Source organism: Acanthochromis polyacanthus, chromosome 13 (genome assembly GCF_021347895.1).
Source record: "Acanthochromis polyacanthus isolate Apoly-LR-REF ecotype Palm Island chromosome 13, KAUST_Apoly_ChrSc, whole genome shotgun sequence".
Classification (NCBI taxonomy): Eukaryota; Metazoa; Chordata; class Actinopteri; family Pomacentridae; genus Acanthochromis; species Acanthochromis polyacanthus.
Genome location: NC_067125.1, coordinates 30,928,872 through 30,951,871, shown reverse-complemented (window position 1 = coordinate 30,951,871; position 23,000 = coordinate 30,928,872). Strand labels below are relative to the sequence as shown.

At 39.9% G+C, this 23,000-nt stretch overlaps 1 protein-coding gene across 2 annotated transcripts in view; it reads left to right on the top strand.

Moving 5' to 3' along the window:
* Positions 1-404: 404 nt before the first annotated feature.
* The window catches only part of nectin3a (nectin cell adhesion molecule 3a), a 39,974-nt gene continuing 17,378 nt past the window's right edge, over positions 405-23,000 (top strand). Inside the window, exon 1 of one of the 2 annotated variants that reach the window (XM_022208159.2) lies at positions 405-596. In XM_022208159.2, the coding sequence (XP_022063851.1) occupies positions 509-596 (88 nt within the window). In that variant the 5' untranslated portion in view covers positions 405-508. The remainder of the gene's footprint in view (positions 597-23,000) is intronic. The other variant, XM_022208160.2, reaches the window with a different exon arrangement.

The window sequence follows — 23,000 nt, the reverse complement described above, 5'->3', positions numbered from 1 at the left end:
TGCTGAATGTCAATATTTTCCAAACCAGAGGAATGAACATTTGAACGTCCACATATGGATGAATCTGTACAATATTAGCAGTGAATATGAAATGATAACATATTTCAGATAACATTGAAAAATGCATATGATAATGAATTATTACACATGAAGTTGAAATATTGCAGAATCTGTGCAATGTCAGTATATTCTATGAAGGAATCTGTCCATTATCATTGTTTGTTTGTTTTTTCTTTTAATTGTTTTCATATTTTGTTGTTTATTTTCTTAGGATGCTTCCTACATAAACTATTGAGAAAAGTAATCTTACAAATGGCATTATTATTGCGATGTGTGTTACTATGAGTGCGTGCGTGTGTGTGCGTGCGTGCGTGTTGCCGTCCTGCAGATGTGGTACAGCCCACGCGGACCGGTCGCTATGGAGAACAGCTCCCGTGGAGCGCGAGGCAGATAGAGCGAGCAGGGACGGCGGACGGAGAGAACCGAGGAGCTCAGACTCACCGGAGCCATGGAGAGAACAGCCCCGCTCGGCAGGACTTTACCCTCGAACGGACTGCGACTTCTAACGTCCCTGCTCACCCTGTTCGGACTTACCGGTGAGTTTCTTTATCCCGTTTTTTTCCTTCTAGTGCTACTTTTGAGGCCAGCGAACTGAGAGAAGTTAGAGGGTTTACCGTTAGTCACCGAAACCGGCGGTTCGTGTCGAACTGGGCTCCTTATAACTAAGCTAGCTGCGTTAAGCTAATTTTAAGTAAGCTAGTCGTTGTGTGTGGACGTTTATCTTCACAATAATGTCGTGATGAAAGTAGTTGACCGTTAGCTAAACCTCCTTTCTCTTTTGAACGCAACAATAGTTAACTTTCACCGCATGGAGGGGACAGCTAATTATACACAAGCTAGTAGATTTTTAGCTCAGATGACTACAGGAGACAACTTTAGCCACAGCTCAGGTTCAATGGGTATTTTTAACCACACTTTCTAGCGTATTTCAATATATCACATCACGACTTAGCTATCATCATTGAGGCAGTGAGAGAGGGGAAATACCGGCTGCACAGATGGCTACAAAGTCAGTGAGGAGCTGCGCTGATTCGTGCCGCACTAAAATAGAAACCAAACGGAGTAAATCCGGGTGTCACTTATGCTGAGCAAAGAGGAGCTCCTTTGTGAAAAAGTTTGCCAAGTGGCTGGTTACAGATGGAGGGGGGATATGTGATACAGGGGAGAGGAGAGGCAGCGCAGACTCCTCCGCTCTGGGCGTGAGGGGTGGCAGGGGAAATGAAGACATATTTCAAGGGAGGCACTGCAGTCGCGGAGTCTCTGGAAGTATTGACCTGCAGTTGGGCTGCATGCCAGCCGGAGCACCTTCCAGCCCCCCGGTGTCCCGAGGAAAGCAGCTGGAGAGCTTTGCTGGATCCCTGTCCTGAGCTGGGATTTCAGTACAAGACAAAAAAAGGGACAAGCACAGATGCATGCTAAAGTAAATACTACCCAGGAATGCACCATTTATTTTTTCTTCCTGCATTCAAGGGCAATAAAGGCATTTAAGATATGCATCTAATGGGATTTAAAAAAAAAGATCCTGCATGGCTAATTGTAACTTCAAGCATAAACAGTCACAAATGGCCTTACAGTTTTGTTTAGTGCTGCAATGACAATTATTTCATTACAGATCAATCAGCCGATTAGTTTCTTTATCACTTTGCCACTTGATCTATAAATAAGTCCCAGAGCTCAAGGTGATGTCTTCACATGACTTGTTTCGACCTACCAACTAGTCAAAGCATATTTAGCCTAAAATATAAGAACAGCACATTGACATTTGAGAAGTCATGCGCAAGAAAATGTTCTTGCATCTGTGATACGATCATATCTGCTGATTTCATGACCTGGCAGATTGATCAGTCGAGGCGAGCTCTCGTCTGAAGTGTCACCAGCCTAATCTCTCTTGCTCACAGACACACACTTGCACCACATGTTTTTAGAAAGTCCTCTTCATACCGTACTTTTTCTGTCGTACCCACAAAACACTGGTTCATAAATCAACACAGTGAACTGATAAACAACTCACTGTTGCAGCTTAAGCTGATTAGCTTCTGAATGTGCTGTTTTGGAACCATGTGCATGCAGATTTCCAGGCAAATAAGGTTACTAGTCCTTATTTGTCCAATTTGCGTATTATTTAGACAGATAACAACCTAGGCAATGATGCAGTTTTGGTGTTGTTTTGGAGAGGAAATGTGAACAGGTTTTTGACTCTCACTAACATATGGTCTGAGCCCATGTGGGCTAGGCATACAAGTGTGCAGGGGACTTAGTGACAGAATCAGTTTTGAAGTCAGTTTTCTTAACTGTGCCATTTTCAGATTCCCTGCAGTGTAGACGGGGTTGTGAGGAGGGGATTCGTTCAAGGCGTGTCTACAGACTGTGAGGTCTGTAATTGAAGACCGTAGTTTTGTGGTTTCTTCTCTTGGGGCCGCATGATTCACAATCTAAATAAATAATGTAGTAATGGAGCCACCTAAATTACAGAGTCAAAACAGAAATAGATTTTAAGAAGCACTGCACTGACTGAGCAGATTTGGTCCTTATAGATGTTAATGTGCTTTGGTGCTCATTAATTGACAGTGATGTAGCCAAGAAAGTAGGTTTGTCATCGGAAATACAATTAAACAGCTGTAGCTCTGTCAACACATGGCGCAGGGCAGATCAGGTCAAGACCTTCTGTTGGGGGAGGTGGCTGATAACTTAATATAGAAATATAGTTAAATGCTGACCTTGGTGGCTTTTCTACATAATTACAATGTTAATGCATAAAGCAAAAATACTTTTATCACAATGAATTCTACACTATTCATTTCATACTTGAAGTAATTTTACAGTCATCTTTCTTTAAGGATTGTTAACCTGAAACATGACTGAGTAAACTGGACTGACATGTGATCCACTGACTAAATATATATGTAGAAGCCAAAACTTTCACTGATGGCTAATGTCAATTATCCACACTGGTTATTTGTTACCACAATTATATGCAAGAAAGGGCTTTAAAGTAAGTTTTTACATTTGAATGCACATCTGTGGGTCACAGCTGTCGCATCCATCTGATCCTCCTTGTTTGATCTTAAATCTTGCTTGTGAAGCAGCTGACTGAACACTCCTAATCACATTAAATGCGTGCAGTGTTTGAAGGAAGGCCATCAGCAGATGAGTGTGCGGCTTTATTGTGGGACACGGAGGCTGTGTGTGGGGTTCAGGGAGCAGGCTGTGGTCACCAGCTTCTGTTGACTCCACCCTTTGCTTCCTTTTCCATGACAGATGTGACTGACTGTCAGAGGCTGTGAATGGCAAGCTGCTCCCTGGTGGTCCATTAGTGAATTCAGAGCTGTAAAGCCCAGATTTAGCTTAGCCCCTGAACTTGTCTGTAACGAGGATAACTAAAAAGATACCCTCATTGTGACATTGCAGTCAGTTGTTGATTAGGATTGCCTGCACGAACCTGTTCGAACATGAGTTGCCCTAACAGAAGATAATGTATATTATAGTTTATATTAGGATCACTGAAGATCTCACAATAATTCTAATATAAACTTCTTTTGTTCTTGTTTAATTCCCTCCTGAATGGTTCACTGAATTTGCACATTGTGTCTCTCACCTGCTTGACTTAAGATTGGAATGAAAAAATATTGTTTCCAGGCTCTAACTTTAATGGTTTAAGTACAATATTAAGTGTTATAATTGATCCTCATTGCTGTTTGAGGTGTCCTGTCCATGATTTTACAGCCATCTCCGGCTAAGGATTTTATTGTATCCAGACACAACCATATTTAATCTCATGGCTCTTGGGGTAAGGCTTGCTGTCAGCAAATCAAATGAAAAATGCAGCAATGAATTGATTCTAGTAACAGGTGTTGTCTGGATAGCAAAAGCCTGACATAGCTTATTCCTCCACTGCTGTACAAAAATATTACAAACACATCAGTAAGCTACACAATCAAAGTGGGCGACATCTATCAGCATTAATTTAAAAACAACCACTGTAGGTTATTTGGGGATATTCTTGCATATTAGCTAGTTCAGGCACTGCAGATTTGTTCATGTCTGAGGTGGATAATGTTTTGTAAAAACTCTAGTTTTTAGGGAATAAAGCCACCTTTTTTAAATGAAATTTAATGTGGGTGATCATTTATGTACTTGGGGCTAAGCATGACAGACAGATATGGAAAGTTTAAAATCATTATCATTGGATTTAAAGATAACAGCACAAAAATAAAATAGACTCACCCCAGCCTTAATCTTTAACTCAACCATCTGGTTTCATGAGGCAGTCGCACAGTTTGTAGTGGCATTCATTGTTTTGTGTCCACTTCTTTGTTTGACTAATACTGGTAGTTATTAGAACTGCCATTCGTGAGTAATTATCCATTGAAAATCAGAGGAAAAGGAGAAAATGTAGGAAAATACGCTAAAAATGGCTAATGTTAGCAGTACCATTTTCACTGTGTTTTAGCTAGTAGGTCTTGTCTCGTGAATAAATCTAGGATAGACAGGAATTGACTGTTTCTATCACTGAGTCATAGGAAACTGCACCGTATAAATGGCTTCCAGATATTTCCATGGTTAATTATCCACTGTGAATGAACAGAGGGAAACTTTTAAAACAGTTTTTGCCTGCTGTTTTCAAAAGTCAGGGTTTTTCCCTGAAAGAGCACCTCGCACTGTGTGACTGAGGTTAGGGTCACTTGGACACACCATGGTTGTACAGTCCATATTAAAGAGGTATATGTGGAGGATGTGCACAGTCAGCAATTGTATCCCCCAGGAGAGGAGCGTGGAGGTTATGGGAAACAGGTGTGGCTGAGTTTCGGTCTTATTTGTTTTCCTCTTTTCAGCCGTGGGATGGGCACGCAGTCACTTGTGTGCACTGACACACCCCCTACCACCCAGGTGGGAGATTATTAACACCCACCAGTCAAATACAGGGCAGTGCTGACTGTAGAGAGTATGCTATCTGCAATGTTGTCTAATCTGGTAGTACACAAAGAATAGTGACATACATTGTGCTGTAGCAGATAAAAAAGAGCCACCACACCTGCCCACATCCCTCATGCACTCTCTGTGTCCAGCCTAGATTTAACGCCAGTTTTACTCCCACCTACATCCCACTTCTAAGCTCTCCGGCACAGTGTTTATCTGCTATTCAAATGTGTGAAATGCACAGAGAATGAAAATAAACATTTATTTCAAGATATCTGTACAATTTCAGCAACATCAATCAAAAACTATTCAGGCTTTTATCGAACAGTTTTACTAAACTTCATGCAAACTTGACCTAACTTTCATTCTTTTTGTATTCTGTTAACAAGCACTGATCATCTATTACATACAACAGAATTTGGCAGTGAAAGCATAGAGAACATTGGCCTTAGATCACAGACTGAAAACCATAAGTGAGCAGGAAGTGTTCACTGCATGCATTATTTATAATAATGGACTTTCTCATGAGTGAGAGTCCAAAACTAGTTCTTGCATTAGTGTGGGTGAAGTTTTACCATGTCTGCATTTAAGTTGGCAACATTCATATAATTTGAAACAGACTATTTGCTGTTGATAAAATCAACCAGCTGTGACACTGATGGATTTCACGTGGTATTTTTACAGTTTTATTGGACCTTTAGTCCAAGTTTTCTAGGTTTCACCACCCACCAGCCGCCCTCATTGTGTGTCAGATAACATCAGGCTCTGAAATCCAGGGAAGGAAAGACCTGTCGCCTAATTCTGAGTTCACAAATTTGGCTTGCTGAGCAGTTGTGATTCATGATGCAGATATGCTGCAGTAAAGAGTTTAATAGGATTTTGCACAACTGTATCCCTGCCGGTTTTTGGCTAAATTATTACTGCTTTACCTCTCATGTACACAAAACCCCCCACTCCGTACTTGAGCTTCCCAGCTTCTTTTTTAGTGTCTGATCCTCTCTTCATTTTCAGACAGACTGTAAACCTGAATAAATTTCCCCATCGTGATCAAAGCTGTAGCAAAGAAGACCAAATAGAGTCTGGGTTTCATTACTGTTTAATATTGATGAAGGAAAGTGGAACATGTCTGTATATTGTCTGTTTTTCAAAGACTACTCTGCTCTGTCACTCTAGTAAGAGTCATACAGACTGGATAGTTCAATGTGGTTGCTTCTTTTTGTCTGTGAGAGAAGTTAACAGCAAAACAAATTTGACTCAAGGACTTGAAAAGAGTGTTAGAATATCAGATATTGCACAGATTGTATTACATTTCAAATAGGAGTGCAGTGTAAGAGCATATTTAACTCTACCACCGAGACCTGTTAGACTGACAATAAATTAAGTGCTCCTGCTTTTATGTATTCAAAATATTTGTCTTTTACATCCAAGTGAGCTTCGTGTTTTGGGAACACTTTGTCAAAGCAGACATGTAACCGAAGTCCCAGAAAAAACACACTAGAATGTTGTTTTACTGACTTCTTTTTTGTCTTGTTTTTTTTAGCACATGAAATCTGTTGACTTAACAGATGTAGGAGTGTGAAGAAGTTGTCAATATGCGCCTTCGATTGAAGTCCATACATAGTTGTACAGATTGTAGGTCAATGTGATGCTGTCATAGGCAGAGCAGCTGACTATATGTTTTGCGTTGGCATGGTGTTGTATCTATATATGTATTGGTGTCTTTCTGTGAGGTCACTGTGGATGGCTTCAGTCAGCTGTACTTTTTTTTTCTTCTTGAGTGACCTAGGTATCGAAATCTCCTTGTTCTCTCTATTCAAAGTGGGTGGTATGTGTAAATCAAGAGTACCGCTTTAATCTGCTGCAGATAGAGGGTGAGAGTATGTGCCGGGAAAAGTGGGTGTGCTGGGAAAGCAAACTCCCTCTCACCAGGATAATGTTGGGGAAATGCCACACTGACCAAACCCCTTACTGTTTTTATTGACCGCTGAATACACTCAGTACTGAGGCAGGTTTTTGTTGGACTGCTTTACTTCCTTCTCCTGTTGTGAAGTGATGATTGCTGACATGCAGCACGGTGATGCTGATTACCCGAGAAAGTCCAAAGCAGCTTCTTTTATCGATATCGCTCTATACACGTCCGGAGAAAATGTTGTATTGATGAAGGGAACAGCATCCGATCGTGATAAGGTTTTCAAAGCATGCATGCAGAGCAGAAAAACCCTAATGAGTAAAACAACAATCCTGAATATGGACTAATCAAAAACAGTTTCAGTTTCTAACGGTCACAGACCTCCTTACACAATGGTAGTCAATACAGTATAATTATTATCGGCTAAATTAGAGGCGTTCTTTTCTGTACTTTGGATGGTGTTTTGTCCAACTCAGCTTGCTGGTTTTGCAACACAACACTCTTTTTCATTGCAGCTGAGCTCTAACATAGTATTTTGCTGCATATGCAAATAACAATGTTGGCATTTTGAAACAGAAAATGTGTGAGAGTATTAGGACATGCAGCAAAGATCCTCCAACCAGGGCTCAACAAGTGGATGTTGCGCTTGTGTGGTATGTGCTTGACGTATTTGATCACTGGATGCATCAGGAAAGATTTTAATGAAGTGAAAGAAGCATAACAAGGACTATTTCCGCAGTCCCAACAACTGCCAGAATGTGATATGTCACATTAGGTTTTTCAGTCACAACTACCGGTGTATCATATTTAAACAAATAGTGGATCAAAAAGTTCTTGAAAATTAGGGTGGCTGAAATAAGAATGCAATGCCTGTTACTTCATTGATCAAATACAGTACGTAGTAAGCCATTAAGACTGGATACATTAAACATATGCATGTTTATCTATTTAAGACTGGGTGTACTATGATTTCATATAATATCCTTGTTCTCAAGACAAGATCGATGAAATGCATCAGGATTCAAAATGCATTGCTCTTAGCCCACAAAAAGTTTCTTAAGTTGCACTTCAGACAACATTTGAGGACTTCAACAAGGAGAGCAGCACTGAAGCAAAGTACAGCGATTGTTTAGATGAAAACAACAATGACTTAAAAGATTCAGACCCAGACTTAACATGCCTGCTGACCTGCTATCATAACCTCAGTGGGTGAGAGACATTTTAGGGGAGAAGACATGTTCATGCCACATCTGGCTCTGAGGGGACAAACAAAGATCACGGTTTAAAATGTAAATGAAGCCATGTGTTGTATCTGCTCTTAATAAGTTCATTAACATGTATGGAAATATGAGCTTTGGATCAGGCTCTGTATTTGCAGATTATAGTTGGCAAAATGGCATAACTGTGTATTGTTCAATGCCCACCAAGTTCTTATCTCTGTCTCTGTTACATTAATACATGATACAGATCTTTGCATTTCCATTCATATTGTTGACCAGTTTGTGTAGCATAATTATAACATTCACTAACATCATGTAGATCCCTTGGAAAAAATGGCATGTTGTTGCTGGTTGTTGGTAGAAACAGGCATCACACAAGAAATCTAAAATTGTATAATCATGAGAATCATTCTAAAGAAAAACAGTCTTATTCCCTCTGGAGTCTCTGCGGCATGTGGGAAACTATGTTTCCATTATGTTAGACCAGCCTAATGAAAGTACAGTAGTCCATTTAGACCCAGTCAAGGGCAGTGGAGTCTGTGATTAGCACAGAACTCATTCTCTCTTCACTGCAAAGCCCCTGCCACTACCCAACAATTGCTGTATCTATTTCTGTCCTAATGAATGAAAATTGAGCTTGGCTTTATAAAACTTTTTATCGGGACATCACAGTAATTTTTAGAGGACAGTGACATGTAAATGTGGAAACAGCGGGTTTGAAAACAAAGGACAGACTCTTGAGTGGAGTCTGCCCATATGCGTGTCTGTATGGCTCATTGCTGGGTTTACACTTGAGCATTGTTTAGAAGCCTGCTATTTTCATCTGTCTGCTTGGGGAGCCGTAGAAATGGGAGCCTGCAGATGTAATGACTGCAAAACAAACTTGTGCAAATGCTTGAGTTGAATGTATGAGACCAACATAAAATTTGTCTTCTGTTATCACAGAGGCCATTGCGGAGGGTTCTATTTGCAATGATCATTAGCCTGCTGTCTTTGTTTGGCCTGATTGTAGAATTTAACAAATAACAGTAAGTCAGTGGATGCAAAACCACCCATGAAATACCACACGTTTTTAGTGTTGACTTTTCATTTGTGTGATAGCTGACTAATGGTTTTATCAAGTAAACAATTAGTAAATATTAAACAATGCTGTCAAAGTTTTGAGGCAAGATAATGGTTTTTGAGAATACGGTTAGGATGGGAACAGTAACACTGAACTACTATAGCTGAGCAAACAGGATACAAAGTGCAATTTTCAACACTGTTTTTAGAGTGATGGTGAGTAAAGTGCAGTCTCTATTAGCATCTACATGTCAGGCATGTCACACACTTAACTTCTAATTAAGAAAGACTCCCATTGTTGTCTCTCCTTAAAAAGAAAACCTCTCAAATTAAGTGACTTACTCTAACACCACATAGAAAAAATGCCTTTCTGTGCCTTCTGTGACCTTTATAAATTGTCTTTCCTGTTCTTGTACATTTTGTAGGTGTATGGAAAAAGAATATTGCTGCCCATGTCTGGGTCTGTAGTATTGTGTGTACATACTAAAATACCACAGCCCCCCACAACAAACAATAACAAATCCCACACAAAAAGTCACTGCAGGAATGTTTGTGTTACTTTTGTACACAGTGGCAGACATTGTCCTTCAGAGTCCTGTAGCACAGCTATAGTTGACTCTGATGAGAGGTTGCAACCTATCACAACACTCTGTATGTCAACACTATTGATCCTTTTTTTTTACGCACTGATCTTTAATCAAAAGTGACTTGGACGAGAAGGGCACACAGGTCCACATTGCTATGGGGGAGCAAAGAGAAAGGGGGTTTGAAGAGGACAGTGACATGTGAAAGAGGCCCTCTTGCCCCTTTTTAAAGGCTTGTCAGCCTGTGTTTGTCTCCACCATGAATTAGTCCACTGAAAAAGCCTCACACCCTCACAGGATACAATGCTAGGAAGGAAGAGGGTAGATTAGAGCTGGTGTAGGGACTAATGTTTTCTTCACACTGTACAAATATTTCTTACGATAAAAGCACGCTGTAAAACAAGTAATTCGCCACTTGGCCTATCCCGTTTCTAACTGATTGAGACAGAATTATAGGCCTCACAAAAATAAAGGAAAGGTCTGGGGGTCTGTGTGTGCATATCGGCCTTGTGTGATGGTTTCTTTCCCCCCGGCCACCACTTTAGGAACTAACAATGCCAAACAAATGACTCTACACTGCCTATTGACTTCATTGTGTTTGCTGTGTTTAAAGGCATAAATGACTCTCAAATGCAGGTCTCAGTAGAAGGTTCACTAACAAAAGTGTTAACTTACAACATTTTGTTTGTTTTCTGCAGGAGCTTTTTTCCTCTTATAGATGCTACCACACTCACTGAAAGGGGATCTCTCCATCAGTTGCTGTTGTCAGAGTTTATTTTTCTTTGTGTTAAGTTTTTTTTGTCTGCTTACAGAGCTTGGGATGTGTCAGGAACATTTGCAGTTAAGGTTTCAGCCTACTGAGACATTTCTGTACATACATTTTAAGGTCCTTTATTAATCTATATTCATAGATACATTTGGTGCTGTTTTGTGTAAAGTTGGCAATTTGCGAATGCACTTTTTAAAAGCGTGCTAAAGACCATTTTGAAAATGTGACCTTGATAATCAGATGGAAGTTTAATAGTCTGCTAATGTTTCCATTGGCCTATACTAGACTGAGTGACTTCAGTGCCTGTAAGGAGTATGAATTACTGCACTCATTAAACAGTAATGAAACCCTGCCCTTCAACCTGCTTACCTCCTCCACTCACTTGAAAATTACTGAACCGGGGAAATGACTAAGGCCTAGACCAGTATTGATGCACCACCCAGGTCACTTGTTAACACAATGGACAGGGATAGCTACACACACTGTCCACCAGTTCAAGGAATAAACTTTTTTCTTCATAATACAGGATGTCGAAACAGTTTAGCCACTTTGGTCTGACCACCTTAAAAATCTTCAGTACAGTGTCAGCAAACAGAATGTAATGAACTTTGCAGCGACGGTCTAATTTCCAAATGTGGAAAAATCATCAAACTATATCTATATGTGCAGCTCTTTTTCTGAGTTAGAAGCTTAGTGGTGTAAAGTAGAAGTGGTTAAGACTTAAAGCCCTCCCCCGACTACTAGACTCCCAGCTTTCGAGGCAAGCCTTTCAGAAAGAGCAGATGCTTCACAGTCCACCAGGTTTATTTACTTTCTAGAGCTGCTTCTGCTAATTCTAAAATGACTCAGCCATGAGCAAAGCAAACCAAATGTTCTGCTGTTGGCTGCAAGAGTGAAGGCAAGTGTTTTTATGCACTCCCAGCATCTGAGGAACTGAGGACCCAGTGGATTACTTTTATTTGTCACCATGGCAATAGGCAGTTCTCAGTGCTGGCATGCTGTGTGGTTAATGTAGCCAATGTGCAATTTGAAACCAATAAACGAGCACTGTGGGAGGGTTACTGTGTTTTCATGTCACCTGTTGTGCTTCAGTCCAACCTAAACTCATCCACTGTTTACATCTGTTAGCTTCTCTCCTGCTCTGTGTGTTCACATATACTGTTTTATTACAACCAAATTCTCAATTAAGATGTTCTCATTTACATTTTTTATACTTCATTGTCAGACAATGGAATGAGTATTGAATGGTGACTGAATGCAGCCAATTGAGACTACACATTAACGAGCAGTCACTTCAAACTTATATTCCACGCTGCAGCTCTACACTGCAAAAAATGCTGTTTTTTGCAGTGCAAAAAACAATATTGTCTGACAAACTCACCAAACACATATGGAATAAATTTCCTATCATAATTCAAGAGCATTTTAAATTGATTTGAGGGCAGCATTTATCGATTTCATTCTCAGATTTTGTGATATTGTCTCTCAGAACTCTGATCTCGTGCTCAAATTTGCTCTGCGCATGCTCAAACTGTGTCCTCGCACTCAGTTACGATGCTGTTTGCGCAGATTTCTTGAGCTCAAACTGAAACTCTTCCTCTTGCTCTCACGGAACTTCTGTTCACGGATCTCTGCTCTGCTCTCGGATTTTTTGTGTATCAACGCTGTCAACCAATAGAAGGCCGGCTAGCTTTGACCAGTCACATTATACCTGTTTGTATACGGTGCATTCGCTGTTTTTCCGGGGAGCGTCGCATATGGACAGGCACTCTTTCAACAGGTTTTATCCACTCCCTACCTCCGGGACTGTAATAAATGTGATTTCTTTTATTTTTTTGACCACTGTTGGAATAAAATATCATTCAATACATGCAACAGCGTCCGAGCTTCTCATTAAAATGGCTATATTGTATAATAATAGCGGGATCGAATACTGCTCTTTGAGGTGTGCTGGTGGAGAAAACAATGCCACCATCCTGAAGCGAGCGGGACTACATACTTGATACTTCACACAGAAGCAGCAGAGGTGCAGATGTTGTAGCTGAGAAAGTTTGGGGGTTGCCACTTCTTGCATTCCCAAAATAGTAGGGGAGTCAGATTTTGTTAAGTGACCCAACAAAATCTGACTCCAGATTTTATTTCATATCATACAATCTGCACAGTTAACTCAATCTGCACAGTTAACTCAACCTGCATATTTCTGTTAAAGTGGTCGTTTTGAAATAGTCTGTCTGTTCTTAATCTGTCATACTGTGATCTGTTCTTACAGACTGTAATTTACTAGTTTTTTTGTTTTGTTTTTTAAAAACTTGTTGTAATTTGGTGTTTTAGCTCTTGTAGCAAATAATTTCCCAGGTGTGGGATAAGTAAAGAAATTCAATTCTATTATATTGTTAACTGGCCTAATAAAAATAACAGTAACAAATGACTTTATACTTAAGAACTATACTTATATTAAAGACTTTATACATAAATACCAGACATATTTTGATGCCATATCTTGCATTCTTAGGGGAGTCCGATTTTAAGTAAGGAGATATAAAGTTTTCTCAGTGAACAAATATTTTATTGACACGTGTAGAACACTGATGGAATATGAACAATATTTGGTGATTACACCCTGTCCTGTCCTGATGTCCTCATAGGAGTGAAGCTGAGAGTAGCGTAGGATCTCCCCTGATGCCATTTAGGGTACGCACATACGGATGAGAAGAGGAGGAGAAACATGTCACCTAATCATATTTAACAGGAAAACACGTCTGCAGGTCGGTACTTAATCACATTTAACCCGGAAACAGAGAGAGAGCAGAGCAGAGATCTGTGAGCAGAAGTTCCGTGAGAGCAAGAGGAAGAGTTTGAGTTTGAGCGCAGGAAATCTGCACGAGCAGCATCGTAACTGAGTGCGAGGACACAGTTTGAGCACGCGCAGAGCAAATTTGAGCGCGAGAGCAGAGTTCTGAGAGACAATGTCACGAAATCTGAGAATGAAATCGATAAATGCTGCCCTCAAATCAATTTAAAATGCTCTTGAATTATGATAGGAAATTTATTCCATAAACACAGAGCTGCACTTTGCTGTAAATTATATTTTCATGTAAAGTGATCAGTCAAAGAGAAAGTTAGAAGTACCAGAAAGCACTGGTCTCACACACTCATTCACATCTGTGTCAGCTGCCATCCAATCAACTATTTTGCTGTGCGCTGTCAATCACCAATGCAGAGAGAGTTTTATTCCTGAAGAGGGTGTGGACAGCACTGACAGCGCACCTATATTTAACACTGAAACAACCTGTTTGCACCAGGGCTAAAACCAGGGCTAATACAGTCCCAGTAAAATGACTCATCCTTGCAGTATTTTTGAGATGAAAAATAGAAAAATAGTAAAATTGTAGGGAAATGCAAAACTTTAATCAATCTACTAAAAAGGGACACAGTATGCCTTTAAAGTAACTGCTGAGATAGTAGTTCAACAAGGGAAATGACAGCAGGCTTCAGATGATCATACAGTTTTCAAACAAACCCTCAGGTTAGGCAAACTTACAGATAAAACAAAGGTAGAGATAAAAGGGTCCATTATAAACAGTCATTGCAATTACCAGCCAACTTTGTGCTTCACCTATGGTGTCCATACTTGCCGTTGTTATCAGTTTTCTTGTACAGTGAGGTGGTTATTACTAACATTATAGTAATTACCTCCTTTTTAGGTTGTAGATAGTGTGGCGAAACGGTGGGCTATAGGCTCTGATTATCTTAGCACTTGTGTTTTGAGCCCATGTTAAATGTAGCCATTTTCCTAAATCTTCATAGTTAGTTTGGTGAGAACATACATATGCATGCTATAATAAATGGTTTATATGGTGACCATAAATACAAATCCTCTTTTTAAAGATATGCCATTACATTAAGTGACCAATCACTGTACTGAGATCTTTTAATTAGAAATAAAGTCTGAACAAATAATCAACCAGTCATTGTAGTGCCTCAGTAGTTTTAGTGTTGAGTTTTGAGCACTCTGTCACATGGTCATGGCCTGTCATGTACTGTTTTATGAGTACACGGGATATGTAAAAATAAGTGACCCAGGCACTTACATTTTTATGTCCTTAAATGGTTGACACTATTGCTCTAGTCCTCTTTTCTGTCTATCTCACTCTTGTACTTCCTCTCAATAACTGTCCTATTTCTTGCTTTGTGGTCTTATTTGTGCTCTGCTCAACTCAGAGTTTCCTCTTGCTTTAGTCCTAAACCACACTCCCTCCTGCACAGATCTCATGTCTGCATTCTTCTCCTGTGAGGTCTTCAGATCAGTCCCTCATGAGTGCTGTTTGACATGATAATCTATGCATGGAGTTTGTCTACATGTACATGACATATTGTGTATTTTGTTGCTGCTCGTGAAAGTTTTTGGCCGTGGACCCTCCCTGTCTCACACGATTCTGACATGCACTGCAGGCTTCACTTGGAGGATCTCAAGCCAGGAGACAGCCTCCTCTGGGGAGGTCAGGGCCGAAGCTGGGTCAGGTCTGGGTAGGTGGAGATTTTGGCTCATCAAGTGGCCGACGTGGAATGTTTGAGCCAGTTGCCAGGCAAAGAGGAAGGTTTTGATTTACCATTGCGCCTCTCGAGCAGCTTGTCGCAATTAGTGATGTCAGGAGGGAAAGAAACAAATATGAAGCATTTGTTCAAAGAGCAAGCATATCCTTCCCATGAGTTCATTCTTTCCTTGGGTTTCTCAAGGAAAAGGGGGCAAAAGTGCAGCTTGTTTCTCTTCGGTCAAATTAGGTTTAGCAGACCGGAGTTCTTCCTGTTCTGTGGACTAAGGTGTCTCATCTACAGTCTATTATAAAGCATCAAAACGGTGCCACAGTACAAGATGGCTAGAAAAATATAGTTTAGTACGTGTTTCTCTTAAGAATCAGAATTAGTTTGTTTACTGAATAAGATGGAGAGTCAGTAATGAATATAGCGACACTCTGGAGCTCTGCAGCAGTATGCCTATTTCTTTGATGAAACTGCATGACAGCTTTGTTTAACACACTGCTTACATTTCATTTGCCTGCAGTATTTTAGATAATATGTCACGGTGCTCTAGTTTGCGAGCCCTGGCTGTGTTCTTCATGGTTGCAGCTAGCAGTGCCAAGTTTCCCCACTCTCCTCCTGGCTGTAGGTATCCCATGCAGAGGCCATCTGTCTCCCCTCCCCTAATGGTAAGGGTGGAGTCCTCTTAAAACACTTCCCCCCATTCACTCCCTCCTTTCCTTAGCATTTCCAAATGCTTACTGTAAAACAAACAGAACATAACATGGATGGAGTCTAGTTTCTGTGTGTGCTTTGACAGGCCTGAAAGCTGACACACTGAGACAGATAAACTACGTACGGTAGCAGTTGGAGTGCCGTGTCAGGTAGCTGCAGTATGTAGAGCATGTTAGGGAGAGTTCTGGGCTGACACACATGTCTACATGCATCAATACAATGTCACACATGCCAAGCATGGTAGTTTACTCCGCAGACAACCTGTGCTGCAGGAGTATTTTTACCAGTATGCCATCTACATTCTTCTTAGTTATAGATGCATTGTATATATTTATCTCCCTGACCGGCTTTTGTCATTTTGGTGTTATGTTGTTTTATTGTTTCAAGCAAAACAGCTGAGTTGCACCAGTAAGGTGACAAGAAACAGCTGTTGTGTCAGCTCAGATGACCGTGGAGCGCAGAAACCCACATGGCTCTGACCCTGATTCTCCCTCAGAACAGTACACCCAGAGCATTCTGACAGAAGCAATGCAAACACCGACAAATGCATACACCGTATAGCACTTTATAGCACTGTACAGTATTTTGGGACCAGGTCACAATTCAGAAGTGGGAAAAAAGTGTAAATATACATTTAAATTATTGTGGGAAACGGGAATAGTGATCCAAAGTGACTTTCCCAAATGTCTTTTCAAGTGGATGACAAATAAGGCAAACTGAGTTAAATACTTAGGTTAATAGGTTAAAAGCCTGGTTACAGTGCAGAACTGTGCTAGATCAGTTTACACACATGCGCAAGGCAAGAAACACAAGAAAAATATTTTGAAATGTGGATCAACAGAGAACAAAAACAAACAAGAAAACCCCAAATATGATAGCACAGCTTGAAACTTCACAAGACAATGCAGCATACATTTAAGACTTAGCAGCCATTCAAACAAAATGCCTGCCTCTTACACACATGGTCACACACTTATTTCTTATTTTGGAAGAGAGAAACTGTGTGTGTGTGTGTGTGTGTGTGTGTGTGTGTGTGTGTGTGTGTGTGTGTGTGTGTGTGTGTGTGTGTGTGTGTGTGTGTGTGTGTGTGTGTATGTGTGTGTGCAATCACTGAAATTACAGGGGACGTAAGGGAGCACGGGGAGCCTCAGCCTCCTTGGCTATATTCCTCACAAACCAAGATAGCATTGCTGTGGCTTACCACTCACATTCATGCCAAAGACTCAAAATACCAGCCAGTGGACCACTTTTATAAGCTTTACTCCATACACATCCGAGACTACGTACAAAGTGGAAATTTATGGCTCCCAAATATAGCTTACTCCGACTGCAGCCATGTCAAGAAAACTGAGAAATACTGTTTGAATATTTTGAATGAAATCAACATTTTACATTTTATCTGTTGAACAAACATTTTCACAATGTTTAATGTAGATCTACTCTACAATTCGGTCTCGAGCAGTGTTGTAAGGCTTTGCCCAGCCTCTTAAAAATAAGCATACGTGTTTCTATCAATGACTCATTTGCGTGATTATTCTTGCAAAAAACAGACCAGGAAGGATTTTTTTCCCATTCAGAGCAGGAGCCATAACCTGTAATTTAGGATTTATTTCAGGTTAGTTTTCCAAGATGCTGCATTCATTCCCATTGAGCTGGATGTTTTTGTTTGTTTTGCTACAAGTAGCATGTCTGTCAGTTGCGATGTGGAGATGGCTATGGGCGGAAATCTTTGGCAGTGACATGATCTGATGCTGATTGTTGGTGTCATGGTTTGATTCGGAATTAATTCTAGATGCAAAATGATTCTTTCTTGATTTGATAAACAGAAAGAGGAGCACCGTACTTTGGCTCTAAACCCAGTGCACCATGTGCAAAACTACAGTGTCCAGCCATTTCACCCCTGAGCTGAAAATTAAACGTAAATTACGACATCATTTTCTGACAGAAAACAGCAAAAACAAAAAAGGTGTTAGTGATGCAGGTTTTTATTTAAATAGTTTAATTTTAATTAAGAGTAGAGTACGTTGATTTTAGCTTAATGTCATTAAGTAACAAAAAATACATTTTGGCATTTGGCATTTCTGAAATGACTTAGAATTGTAGCAGATAAGAGTTGTGATTTTTAAGTCAATTATGTATTTCCTTCACCCGCTCCAGATGACTGTCCTTACCAGTGTTTCCCCTGGGTTGAAATGGCTGTGAGGTGGTGGGGTGTAGACAAGGGCTGAAGGCCCTTGCATCAGTGAGCGCCACAGGCGCGAAGCAACTAGGGGTTCCGGGGGCATGCTCCCCTGGAAAAATTTTGAAAATCAAGATGCGAAATGGGACATTCTGGCACAATTTGGAGCACATTTTGTTGTATTTGTAGCCATTTCCAAAAACTAAATTAAATAAAATTTTCATGATTCTTTTCTAAAAATTAGTGATAGGGAGAAAATATGACAAATATAAACCCACTTGTCCTTGCGATCAAAACATGTCAACTAGTCCAGTCTATTATATTCTGGTCAGATTTCCACAAGCCATTCCAAAATGCCACATCAGTTCTTATTACAAATTTGAAAAAGATGACAAAGGACTTAAATATGGAATCAAGTGGTGACTTTTACTTTTTTTTCTAAAAACAACTACATGTTAGGTACCAAATTCCCACTTCATTTTTATTTATAATAAAAAGGTTATGTCATGACCTTCATTTTACTTACAAATGTGAAAGAAAACTTCAACTCTGGGTTAACAACTGGTTTTCTGAAGGAGTTAGTTCTGTTTTCAAAACTGTTACCTTTTTGAACACAGAACTAGAATTTGAACACAGAATTTTTTTTGCCATTGAATGATATAATTTCGGGCACTCTATAAATCATTTTATCAAAAGAAACTAGGAACTTTATATTCCGTTGAAATCATTTGTCTCGTTCGTGAGAACGGGTTTTGTCGTGCCTAAATGTTTTAACGGGAGCCATTTTTGCAGTCACTGTCAATTCGTATCGCCACGGACAACAAAACAGTAAGCAAACTCAGTAAAGGAAGCGAGATCGATGCCTACACTGTGTTGCTCACTTTATTTTGATGACATGCGATAGTTTTGATACTTAATTTGACATATGTCTGTGATACACACCTGCTTTTAGCCCCGAAAAACGAAACGATGGAGCGCTGCCGCTTCTTGTCCGCCATGCTTTTTGACGCTAGGAACGTTCGCCAATCGGAACGACCGACATTTGAAACACAATCTCGCAGGATGTCATACGAGAACTGAGTGTTACCGACCGATGGGGATGTGCCTGCTGTCTTCAGCCACGGCGAGAAAAGGCTGCCATTCTGGCTTGTTGATTTCAGCGGCGAATATACCGGACTTATGTGTCAATGCTTTCTAATATTTAGCATTAATTTTTTTTTTTTTTTTTTTGGCGCGGACCAGTGAGGCGGCAGTGTCAGCAAAATTGTAATGAGGCGGTGGCCTATGGAGTAAGATTACTGTCAAAAGTATTCATCCACAATTCTAACCATTCGTATTCGTAATGTTAAACATTTGTATGTTAATAAAAAACTTGTACACAAAATTCTGCTGTCATATGCATGAGTTTGATAAATTAAGGGTTAGGATTGTTTTTACGAGTATGAACCTAAAAGTTGTGAGTGCAACTCTAATTTCTACAACTACGAAGTCTTCCCTGTGAGGACGAATTCAAGTTTATGGGTACGAGTAGAAAAATACTGGAATGACGTCACATAGGTCACAGGGGAAGGTAATCGAACACCGATTGCTTCAAACGCGCATGCGCCATTTATAAAGAGTAGATGCCGGGTGGACCCGGTGGACCTACCGGGGCAGGTGACACCTCACAGGTCAAGTAAATAACACATCCAACTTCTTGTAATTTATTTATTTCATGAAACTGTACTGTTTTAATTGATATACAGTTTATGGACGAAAGACGGTACTGCTTAGCTTGCACGCTAACGAGCCGAGCCGGTGACACATTAGCCTTCTAATGCAAGGAGGCTAATGAGGAGGCTAAGGAGGCTTAATAACAAAACAAACATAATTTGAGATTATGAATCGTGGCAATTGGCGTATGAATCAGCCCATTGTACAGCCTAAATTGCTGTAAATTAAGTCCAGTTTTAGTTCTTTGCAAACTCAGACACGTGCATTAGTTTAGTTTACAATGAATCTGGCGGAGTTCGGTAAAGTTGGAAAGATATTCACAGATTCGGACTTCCGGCATCATTAACTCATGAGATATATGTTGTCAAAACATGAACGATGCCTCTTTCAAATCGTTGTAAGGTAGACAATGTGCTACAAGGCCAATTTTATCAAAAGTCGCTGTCTTTCAAGCTACAGAAATAACATTGGTGTCTATGAGCAGCCGGCGGTGCAACGAGTGAACAGGGACCGTCTGCAAATAGCAAAACCGCTGCAACAGCGAAAAGAGACACTACACATATATTCAATAACTTCACTGTAGAGCCACCAAAATCACTGGAGCCATGAGTGGGCTCTTGCTGGTCAAACTACAACTCTTGCTTTGGTGCTAAATTAAAAATCTGAATTTTAAGGAATTTTTATGTTTTGTATGATTATTTTATGAGTATTAAAATGGCACTTTTCTTCATGTATGTGGTATATTTTATATAACACACAGGAAAAATGGCATAAGGGCATAGTGTACTTGCTGTGACCTGTGCTGGTCAGACCGTCAGGTTTATTACCTCCAAGTATTGTCTGTACAGTCCTTAACTAGAAAAATATTACTCTCAATTTAACATTATGGTATAAATGAATCAATTGACACTGAAACTTTGCAATAAAGTGTCTTATCGTCTTTCTTCTCAATCATCAGTACTTGAGGTGACAGTCTAAACAGTTTGTTTGGTATATTGGTGTTATCTGATACTCTCTTTGGTAAGGATTGTAAATTCCATTACTATACAGAATTATGTGTTTGGACAAACAAGTACATTATGCCCTTATGCCATTTTTCCTGTGTGTTATATAAAATATACCACATACATGAAGAAAAGTGCCATTTTAATACTCAAAATAATCATACAAAACATAAAAATTCCTTAAAATTCAGATTTTTAATTTAGCACCAAACAAAGAGTTGTAGTATGACCAGCAGGAGACAATTGATGGCTCCAGTGATTTTGGTGATTGTACAGTGTGTAAGAGTGAAGTTATTGAATTTTAATACTCATAAAATGATAATTATAAAAAATACAAATTCCTTAAAATTCAGATTTTTCATTTAGCGCCAAAGCAAGAGTTGTAGTATGACCAGCAGGAGACAATTGATGGCTCCAGTGATTTTGGTGACTGTACAGTGTGTAAGAGTGAAGTTACTGAATTTTAATACTCATAAAATAATCATAAAAAACCCTTAAAATTCAATTTTTCATTTAGCACCAAACAAAGAGTTGTAGTATGACCAGCCGCAGCCGATTCATGGCTCCAGTGATTTTAGTGGCTCTACAGGGTACAAGAGTAAAGTTATTGAATAAATGTGCAGTGTCTCTTTTCGCTGTTGCAGCGGTTTTGCTATTTGCAGACGGTCCCTGTTCACTCGTTGCACCGCCGGCTGCTCATAGACGCCAATGTTATTTCTGTAGCTTGAAATACAGCGACTTTTGATAAAATTGGCCTTGTAGCACATTGTCTACCTTACAACGATTTGAAAGAGGCATCGTTCATGTTTTGACAACATATATCTCATGAGTTATTGATGCCGGAAGTCCGAATCTGTGAATATCTTTCCAACTTTACCGAACTCCGCCAGATTCATTGTAAACTAAACTAATGCACGTGTCTGAGTTTGCAAAGAACTAAAACTGGACTTAATTTACAGCAATTTAGGCTGTACAATGGGCTGATTCATACGCCAATTGCCACGATTCATAATCTCAAATTATGTTTGTTTTGTTATTAAGCCTCCTTAGCCTCCTCATTAGCCTCCTTGCATTAGAAGGCTAATGTGTCACCGGCCCGGCTCGTTAGCGTGCAAGCTAAGCAGTACCGTCTTTCGTCCATAAACTGTATATCAATTAAAACAGTACAGTTTCATGAAATAAATAAATTACAAGAAGTTGGATGTGTTATTTACTTGACCTGTGAGGTGTCACCTGCCCCGGTAGGTCCACCGGGTCCACCCGGCATCTACTCTTTATAAATGGCGCATGCGCGTTTGAAGCAATCGGTGTTCGATTACCTTCCCCTGTGACCTATGTGACGTCATTCCAGTATTTTTCTACTCGTACCCATAAACTTGAATTCGTCCTCACAGGGAAGACTTCGTAGTCGTAGAAATTAGAGTTGCACTCACAACTTTTAGGTTCATACTCGTAAAAACAATCCTAACCCTTAATTTATCAAACTCATGCATATGACAGCAGAATTTTGTGTACACATTTTTTATTAACTTACAAATGTTTAACATTACGAATACGAATGGTTAGAATCGTGGATGAATACTTTTGACGGTAATCTTACTCCATAGTGGCCTATACCAGCGAGGCGACCTGCCTCGTCGGTCATATAGGAGGGGAAACACTGCTTACACATGGACATTACCACACAATAACACAACTTTCATTGTTGGTTTCTTCAAAGTGTGATTTTTATATTCATACTTTTTTCTGTGACCACCACATTTGTCGTCACATACTAATCTTGCTTTCGGCTACAGCATTCAAATGGGCATTATTGTTCAAAGCCAAGTTTACATGTTGAATTTGTTTAAAATGAGACAGTTAAAAAACCTGTGGTGGGCCACAAGTTAAATTAAGGGCCTCATAAAAAGCAGGAATAAAACCATCATGCTTGTTTTGTTTCATCTCTTTCCAGAGTTTTTTTTTCATGCTTGCTTAGAAGGTGCTCTGATAATTAGCAAGAAGGACAGTCTGAGTGTCCTGCGGTGAAAGTATGTTGCTTATTAAGAGGGAAAGCAGAGCACTCACAGTAACCCTGATGAAGTCTGGTCTGTTTGCAGCCTCACAGAAACAAATGTATGAAACAAATGGATGTTGCTGTGACCACGAGAAGACGAGTAAACTGATGATACTGGTTGTGCGGCCTGTAAACATCAGACGATATTGGTAGGAACAGCACATGTACGAAAAGTTGTGGTTAGTTTCTATGTACAAGTGCCAGTGAATTGTGTCTTAGTGCAGATAGATGCAAGGAACCCTGCCAGTATATGTTTGTCTCATTTCCTGGTGTG